At 43.1% G+C, this 8,697-nt stretch overlaps 2 protein-coding genes across 4 annotated transcripts; one reads left to right on the plus strand and one right to left on the minus strand.

The window, feature by feature from the left end:
- Positions 1-572: 572 nt before the first annotated feature.
- Positions 573-5,121, minus strand: LOC120666656 (AP-2 complex subunit sigma). Of its 3 annotated transcripts, none has more exons than XM_039946555.1 (6): positions 5,033-5,121; positions 4,848-4,946; positions 4,678-4,728; positions 3,629-3,802; positions 2,501-2,560; positions 573-907 (listed from the first exon to the last, which is right to left on the minus strand). In XM_039946555.1, exons 1-6 carry the CDS (start codon positions 5,033-5,035, stop codon positions 866-868), a joined length of 429 nt encoding a protein of 142 aa, XP_039802489.1. In that variant the 5' UTR covers positions 5,036-5,121; the 3' UTR covers positions 573-865. The 3 variants fall into 3 exon arrangements, with proteins under 3 accessions (XP_039802489.1, XP_039802487.1, XP_039802488.1); XM_039946553.1 differs by lacking the exon at positions 573-907 and adding an exon at positions 1,597-1,958; XM_039946554.1 differs by lacking the exon at positions 573-907 and having other exon boundaries at positions 2,222-2,560.
- Positions 5,122-5,827: 706 nt separating this feature from the next.
- Positions 5,828-8,038, plus strand: LOC120667185 (B-box zinc finger protein 20-like). The gene is made up of 3 exons (XM_039947251.1): positions 5,828-5,887; positions 7,159-7,401; positions 7,886-8,038. The coding sequence occupies exons 1-3, from the start codon at positions 5,828-5,830 to the stop codon at positions 8,036-8,038; spliced, it is 456 nt and encodes a 151-aa protein (XP_039803185.1).
- Positions 8,039-8,697: the final 659 nt, after the last annotated feature.

The raw sequence follows: 8,697 nt of genomic DNA on the forward strand, positions 1-8,697 counted from the left end.
ACTCTGTACTTTAAGTGACATTTCAATAGAATTCTACTATCAGTGCCGTTACAAGTTTTAGGAAACGTTATTTCGAAGTTTGAGGAAGTAACAGTCTAAGAGGTCGGCAGTAAAATAGTGAAGATAAATATCCACATCTGACAGACCTAGTAAAAACACCCGGTTATGTACTCGTAGGGATTAGTTTGAAGTTTTTACAGATTTTGGAAAAGAAACTAATGTGTCACAATACAACAATTTTGATAATTACAAGTTGCGAATTTTATTACTTTTGTTGCAAACAAAAATGAAACCCATAGCAAGCCTAAAAGAACGAGAGAGAAATGTGATGACGCGAAGAGCTGGGCCTACTTAATAAGTAAAGGCTCAAAGGGCCTCTAGGGTCCAGCCATTTATCACCCTCCAGAGCAGAATTTCGGGCTAATCACCATCTTCTGAATAATGAGATGATGATCACCCACCTAATTGTCACAAACACTACCAATCAGCATACATATCAAAGGTTACCTGATTGAAAATTTCTTGGCAGCACCAATCTTTCATCAAAGTCATAAGAGCAAACTCTTACTCGGTAGCGAACAATTATCAGTACTGGTGTCAAAAGTGCACACTTATATGATCACTTAATCAGTGGGTTTGTTCCTTTGCATAAAATTCATACCTTCACATGAAAAGTGGCCCAAAATATGCACCATTAACCTCACGAAACAATGAAAGGGTACTTACAGACACACAGTCCTGAAGGGTTCAAATGGAGCAAGGATAATAGCACAACAGGTACAAAGAACTGTACAAACAAAATATAAGTGACTCGTTGATAGGGCAGAACAGGCTTGTCCCTGATTATATCCCATCCAATTTCTCCTCATTCCAGCTTCTCAAGCTCGCCCATCCTCTCTATAATTGCCTGAAAAATATGCAAGTATACAACTTCATGTAAAGCAAAAAAAGCATGTCTTGTTTTCCAGCAAAAAGTCTGGAAGTTGCAGTGAAGTTCTCGGAAGAAACATGGCACAACAAAATTCTATATACATTTATGTTGACAACTAGAGATGCAGGTGGTGAACTCACTACATCAGCTCATTTGCTTGCCTACATGCATGCATCCATCCATATAATTATTTCAAGTGTGTTCTGGGTTGACTTGATGACCTATGTTGCCCGGATACGCGGATATGGATACCGGTACACGATACGGGGATACTCCGATACGCCATTTTTCCAAAAACAAGGATATGTGGATACGCCAATATATATAAAAAATAAAAATAAATAAAAGTTTCAGGAACTAGAATGTGAGAAAATAGAAGTTCCAGGGACTATAATGTATCATAAACTCATATATTCATATGTTCTATAATTATTAGAAAAGGAAAGGGGCAAAGGAAAAAAGAACTAACCTTATCTTTCCTGTTCGTCTGTTCCATGAATGGATGTCGGTCGTCTTCTTCCCCAACCTCCGGCACACTCTCTCTCTCTATCTCTCTCTCTATATATATATATATATATATATATATATATATATATATATATATATATATATATATATATATATATATATATATATATATATAGCGGCCAACTTCGGCTGCCGCGGCTCATCCTCTCCCTCTCTAGCGGCCGCGCGGGCCGTCCAGAGGCACGCTCCGGCAGCCGTGGCGGCCCGCCAGCGGCGAGCTCCAGCAGCGCAGCACCACCCTAAATAGTGCTTTAATAGATGTGCGGGCCTCTGTCTGGATAGACCGCGCAGCCGCTGGAGCAGTAGGAGGCACGGACAGGTGGGCGGGCGGAGGTGACGGCAAGGGAGCGACGAGCGATGGGGAAGGAGCAGGAGGAGGCACGGGCGGGTGGCCGGGCGGCGGTGACGGCAAGGGAGCGATGAGCAGCGGGGAAGGAGCAGGAGGAGGCGTGGGTGGGTGGCCGAGCGGCGGTGACAGGCTGACCCAGAACAAACAAAACTTGCATCCCAATGAATTCATTGTGAGATGGGAAATAAAAGTTCATTTAACCTAGAGCTGTCTGGGAGAATCGCAAATAGTGCGGGTATAACTAGAGAGAGAAATAACCAGAGAGAGAGATGGGTGATTTATCAAGTACAGTGAATGATCTTATGTTTTGACACCAAAACAAATTAAGGGCGATAAGATTTAGAAAAACTGAGAAATGTTTGTAGTCCGAAGAGCACCATTTTGTAGAAGCCCATTTAGCTTGACTCCATGCAAACTGACAATACTCATGATATACATTCAACTGATCTCAGTTAAAGATAGGATAGTAGGTGCATAAAGGAAATCCTTTTATCATTCCAGAACTCCTATGTTCAAGAAAAAGTTATATTGTACCTTTGACTTCTCACTAACTTAAGAAATTGCTAATTGATTTTCTAATTATATTCTGTTACATCATATGCTGGGAAAACAATGGAAGCTTCCATCAATATTGCTGGTACAAATAATGCATAGGTGACAGCAATATGTATTATGATGGGAAAAGGTAGTACCCTTTTGCTTGTTTCTTGAAGCTCTCCAGCAAGAATAAACTCATCCAATATCAAGTAGACCTATAGCACACAGCCAAAAAGGTCAAAAAGCAAATATGCAAACGAATTTCGGCTACAAGAACAATTTATCAAAAAGTTAGAAGGTCTAGCAAAATCAACGACAGTTAGATACTTTAGTTTCTTTTCATAAAGACAAAAAATTAGAACGATAAGCAGTCAAATTTGACCTTAATTGTAGCAAACATAAAGTTCACAATGTTTATTTTCAAGTCAGTTTCAAGTAGACTGTTCTCACTTCTAAGATTTGAAGATTTCTTTTTTAATGTCTAATGCAACTACAATTTTGAGTTTTGACAATATTGAGCACAACTTTGGAGATTTCCATATATGCAACCTCCCAATGCATAGGTAATCGTTTACTGAATAGGAGTACACTAGGCAGTGTAAATACTGGAAATTTCCATAAATGCTACCTCCCTATGCATAGGTAATTGTTTATTGAATACAATAGGCATGGTGTAAACGTACGTTTAAAGATTATCATTTGATAACCTGAAGGCGTTATCTATTTATTGACACATAAAAAATGGTGATAAACATAGTACTAGAGTATTGGGAAACTGGGATAAAGTAACTAAAGATTGTTAGGTTCAAATACATGGAGTATGCAGGAGTAACATATTATATCGTTTGCAGTTTTCCAATGGCCCCTTCTATCATCTACGTTCAGTTCTATAACATCTTAGCGAGTAACAGATGACAAGTAAACAAAAGCAACACCAAATAAGTGCTAGCACATAGGCATGAATTTGGTCATAAAAAAATTGACTGGCTAAGAAAATATTTAACCCTAACATATTAAATTTCTGTCAGTTGACAAAGGAAACTCTTTCGAACGGTTATTTAAACTGCATAACAGACCAAATGTAAACACAAGTAATGCTGAAAAAAGAAAAACTTAAGCAGAATACAGTAGCACTAGTTAAAACACACGGAAATTTGGTTAACAATGAACTTGTTGAGAACACTCAAATAGAAATTAATCTTTATTTAAATATAAGATGTGATATGATCAATACTTCAAAAATATTGCAGATTGCTAGATTAGCCTAGTGAGACAGCAGTTACCTTGTGGAAGTTAAATACTAAATCAAGTTCACAAACATTGCTGAAGAAATGGTCCAATATCTCGACAAACAAATGGATACATTCCAAATATGCCAACTCATTGTCAGTGATATCCACGCAGATTGAGAAAAAAAGACCTGCATATCTCCTGTAGATGACTTTGTGTGTACGGAACTGAAAGAGAAGTCCCACCATTAGTTACAAGGGGAATAACGTAATTGAAGGAAGCTACACAACTGGCTATCACACTGATATACAAATAGAAAATATAGTATGCACAACCCATCTTCATCTAGCAGTGTTTTAGAAATTGAACACTACTAAAAGAGAAATTTTAGAGATTTAGGATATATAAGTTTATCATACAATACCAATATTGAGCAGTACTCTTAGTGATAAATCTTGAAAACATATCCTAAAGAGGCACTTGTAATATCTACAGTACAGATCTTCTTCTCTATTTCAAATCAGTCAGCAGAGTGGTTGATCTTGCTTCTCTTTCATGGTCATATTAGATATCTAATCATGAGTTTCTGGAAGTTAATTATGGATAGGTTTTTAGTGTTGTAGGGGGATCTTTACTGTAAGAATAAAAGAGGGAGCAGCCAAGAGATGAATGGATGATTACATGACAACAAATAAAAATTGGCATGAAGGTAATGCATCCCCAAAATAATTCATGGATAGTAAACAACCTCATCTGTCAGATATTCACATACTAACCTACATCTCCATCCTAAGGTCCTGTTTGTTCCAGCTTGGAGTTGTGAATTGTAGGTTTTATAATCTCGAGCTGAAATAAACAAGCAGATTTCTCATCCTAAATTGCAACAGTCCAAAGAGACAAATTGTTACAATCCAACATTCTGCCCCCCCCCCCCCCCGAGGTTGCAGATTGTTCTGCTTTTCACAATCTAAAAGCTAAAGCATATGACCTAACTCACGTATTTTAACTCAACAGCAAGCAAGATTTGATCTTGCCTTTAATCAGATCAAGGACACAACATTTATGTTTTCTGACAACAAAAGCAAGAGCGCGAACCACCCACCTCGACGAAGTTGGTGAACTTGGGGTCCCGGTTGACCACGAGCCGATGCACCTGGATTCACATCAACCAAGAACCAAGAAAAAATCACCACGGGATCAGCAATGCCCAATTCAAAGCTGGAGCCCAGCACCAAGATCAAATCTTTCTTGCCCAGCAGGCTCACCGCTCACCTCGTACTCGACCTTGTGCTTCTCCGAGTCCTCGAGCGGGACGTAGTACTTGGCCAGCCGCGTCTTCCCCTGCCGGTTTTGCAGCAGGATGAACCGGATCTGCGCCGGCGAGGCAGATTGAACCAAGGTGAGGAACAAGAATGGGTCAATGAAAGAACTGTGACGATGGGATGGGTGTTCGTTACCATGGCGGAGGACGATGTTGATGCTTCAGAATCGGGAAGAACAGGGGCGCGATTCGGGCGCAGGGGAAGAAATGAGAAGGATTTTTGGTTTCTCTATTCTTTTCGTTTCCCTTTCCAAATACGCTAAAATGTTGTTGGGCCATACGGTATGCTACCTAAGCAGCCCAAGTGCTAACGTTCTGGGCTTTTGGCATACCCAAAGGGTCCACAAACATATGGAAGGGAATTAAAAAAGAAACAAGTTAGTTTAATTAAAATTGCTGACGGTCAAACACACTATACGCAAGAATTTAGCGTAAGAGAGACACGAAAATCGAAGGGTTCTTTTCAAAATTTATCATGCTTTACTTGCTCAAAAAATATTCACGTTGCCTGTGCAACCAACCTGAAGATAATTCCATGAGAAAAAAAGTAAGAAATCATCATCATCGACGTCATATTGAATGATACACTACGGTATGAGTATATGACAATAAAATGGGAGCTCAATGGATAAGACCTCTGTGAGATGGCACTCTCAACTAAATGGGAGGAAACTGTGGCGATTTAATATTTTGTCACTAGTTATTAGGCCATGTAATAGACGGAGAATTAGTTAACCTGACAAAGTAGTATTTTGCCACTATTTCTCATGTCCAACACTCTGAATTCACGGATGACGACCATCAGTATATTACGGTACAATACAACACATTGTTCCGTGCACGTAGTAAATAGAACATGAAAATAAGTACACAAAAATCAGATATATTGTACTACTATGTGTGACTAGTTGGGACCTAGTGGCCACTCGCGATGGCTCGCTTATTCGAGCAGCAAGTTGTTCACCAGATGAAGGCAACATGGACTCACTATGTAAGAAAGACTTATAGGAGACACCAGATGATGGCAACATGGACTGGTCCATCTAGGTAGCTTGGTTCTCAGAAGAATGCTGCCATGATTCATTTTCATACGGTTCATTTGTCATTTCCGAGAAAAAATATTTTTATTTGGTTTACGGATCTGTAATAAAAACCATGCCGCCTCCCTGCTGTTTGAGAAGCTGGTCTGCATCTTTTGATTTATGTAGCAAAAGTACAAAACTAACATAGGTATTCCAAATTTATTTGAAAGATATGGATCAAACTTTACCTTAGCATAGTTAATCTTTATTTGGTTGGAATTTATATAGGGTCAATCTCTGATATGAGTGTAAAATAGCATGTGTTGGGAAACATGAAACTGTGAAAAGTCGATAATATTAACTAGAACGGCATTTTGCGTAACGAATTTGGGAGGATAAATGAGCTAGAATGGTATGCTATCGTAATTAATTACATGATCTAAAATATAATATTGCATCCTTGGTTGCACGGCATGCATTAACATATAACAAAGAAAAAAGACAATTCATTCGCACTTCAATCGATACCGCCACACTCTTTTCTTTTCCTTGAGAAATTGACCCACATTTATACATCACAAGGGGCAGCTATAGTTCTGTATTTTCGAAATCTTCCATTCTATATTTTCAGGGCTTTCATATCTATAGTTCTGTTATCGTGATGTCAACTGTGTATTATACAGATCATTGACGTTTTGGAATAGTTGGCTCAACCTGCTGTATACCAAAAGAAATAGAAAAATCCAAAGTTATTTTTAAGAAAGCATGCATGGAGTACCCACAGCCAAAAAGTTCGCTAGCAGTTTTGATTGGGGCATACAGAGCGTTAATTAAACCTAGCTTTTTGTTACTGAAGCATGCGTGCATTTTGACACAGAAAAGGAAAGGATATATACCTCTTTCTTCATATAGGAGAAGCAAGAACAATACATTATGTTACCTCACAAAGATTTGGCCAACAGTTGGCTTGTTGCTGCCATTCTCATCATCAAATGGTCCAGCATTATATTACAGCGCACGACAAGTAGAGCGTGACAACCGGCCCGTATCTGATTGCATATCTTTGCTCGTGACCTTGACAGCTATGCTGGTTACTCGTATCCGTTTTATAAATATGCAATGCAATCACGGTCCTGCAACCACAAGTTCAGTTAAATTTCAGTTGAAATCGTACGTGCTCTCGAATAATAAATCTGCAGTGAAACGTTATGAATTTGTCGTACTATATATCCGCTGGCAGGAGAAGACGGGCTACTTCTTCTGCCTGGAGGACCGCGCCCTGCTGTGCCGGCCCTGCGACGTCGCCGTCCACGCCGCCGGCGCCCACGTCGCATCCCACCGGCGCTTCCTCATCACCGGCGTCCGCGTCGGCGGCGGCGTCGTCGTGAGCCCAGCCACCAGCAGCGGCAACGGGAGCAGCAGCGCTCCCGACAGCTCCGGCAACCCGACGACCTTGCCCGACAAGGCGCGGCCATCGTCGTCGGTCAGCGCAGCGGCGGCGACAGAGGGCCTTGGCGGTCAGCAGTGGCCGTGGAGTGAGTTCTTGGCGGACGACGTTGGCGTTGGGATGGACCATCCGGACCTGTGCTGCCCTGCCGAGATCTCCGAACCTGGCTCGTCCAGCCTGACGGGATGACATGTATGTTCAGAGATCACTAAGCTAATAAGCTGATAACACTTCATGGCATCAACTGATCCAACAAATGTAGTATCAGCCTATCAGGTGATTTTGTTAGCTTTAGCGTCCTGTGGGCCATCTACTTCAAAGTCGAAACAACAAATTAACAGAGCATCGAGCAATCAAATTGCGGTGTCAATGTATCTGATTGATTGGTACGGTCTGCCGGTGTGGCGGCGCTCCGGCGAGGCGCTGCATTAAGCGGAGGATCGGAGTGCTTTACCCTGACACGGGGGATCGAGGGGTGTCTATTTATCGCTTTAAGCGATTTCTCCGGCTCCCATTGCAGAAGGCGCCCCGCCCCGCGTCCTCCGCCCCCGCACCTTCGTCCTCCACCCCGGCCGGCGGCTCTCGCCGCCACGCCGTCCGCCCACCAACCACCGTCGGTGCATCCCCGCCCTCCCCTAACCTCTCTGGCGCCACGCTCCCGCCCGGGACCTGACCCGGCCGCCGGCGCCCACCACCCCGGCCGCCGGCGCTCCGCCGCGCCGCCTCGCCCACACACCACCACCCACCGCCGGTCGATTCCTCCCCCCACCACCTTCTCTTCTAGGTCCGGTGGACATGGAGCCCGCCGCCGCCACCCCCAGCAACCCCGGATCCTAAGGCCGCCGTTGCCCTCCACCACCCCGACCGCCGGCGACCTCGCTGTCAACCGCTCCCCTCACCAACCACCCTCGCCGGCCACACCATGCCCCTCCCATAGCTCGCCGGCGGGCACTCCCCGCTCCCCTGGCTGGAGGTAGAAGATAAACAGTACCTTCTGCCAGAGTCGCGCGTGCGATAAATAGACACGGTGGGGATCGACCCTAAGAGCACTCCAACAGCTCACGTATAATTTTAGCTAGAATTGAAGATTTAGGGGTACTTAAAAAAATAAATAGAAAGCTTACTACAGGGTGGGGTAAACCAAAAGACTCTGTATCTTTACTCTCTATATTTAAAAGTGGGCCCTGGTGCGTGGACGTTGCCGCTAGCACGCGTCGACGCCGCCGCGAGCAGAGCAGACGCGTTGGCGCAAGATCGAGGCCTGGTGCTACGTTTTGTCGCCGAGCAGGAAGGAGCCTGATCAGGGCCCTCGTAGGTGCAGCACTGAAAGAA

The sequence above is a fragment of the Panicum virgatum genome, chromosome 3N (genome assembly GCF_016808335.1).
Source record: "Panicum virgatum strain AP13 chromosome 3N, P.virgatum_v5, whole genome shotgun sequence".
NCBI lineage: Eukaryota > Viridiplantae > Streptophyta > Magnoliopsida > Poales > Poaceae > Panicum > Panicum virgatum.

What these genes read in the sequence shown, in the direction of transcription:
- LOC120667185 (XM_039947251.1), top strand. Translation starts at nt 5,828, where the DNA reads ATGGCTCGCTTATTCGAGCAGCAAGTTGTTCACCAGATGAAGGCAACA. An exon ending in AGGCAACATGGACTCACTAT is followed by an intron (nt 5,888 to 7,158) that starts GTAAGAAAGACT and finishes ATCCGCTGGCAG; the next exon opens with GAGAAGACGGGCTACTTCTT. An exon ending in AGGCGCGGCCATCGTCGTCG is followed by an intron (nt 7,402 to 7,885) that starts GTCAGCGCAGCG and finishes CTCCCATTGCAG; the next exon opens with AAGGCGCCCCGCCCCGCGTC.
- LOC120666656 (XM_039946553.1), bottom strand. An exon ending in AGCACAAGGTCGAGTACGAG is followed by an intron (nt 4,729 to 4,847) that starts GTGAGCGGTGAG and finishes ATGTGAATCCAG; the next exon opens with GTGCATCGGCTCGTGGTCAA. An exon ending in AGTTCACCAACTTCGTCGAG is followed by an intron (nt 3,803 to 4,677) that starts GTGGGTGGTTCG and finishes CTTCTCTTTCAG; the next exon opens with TTCCGTACACACAAAGTCAT.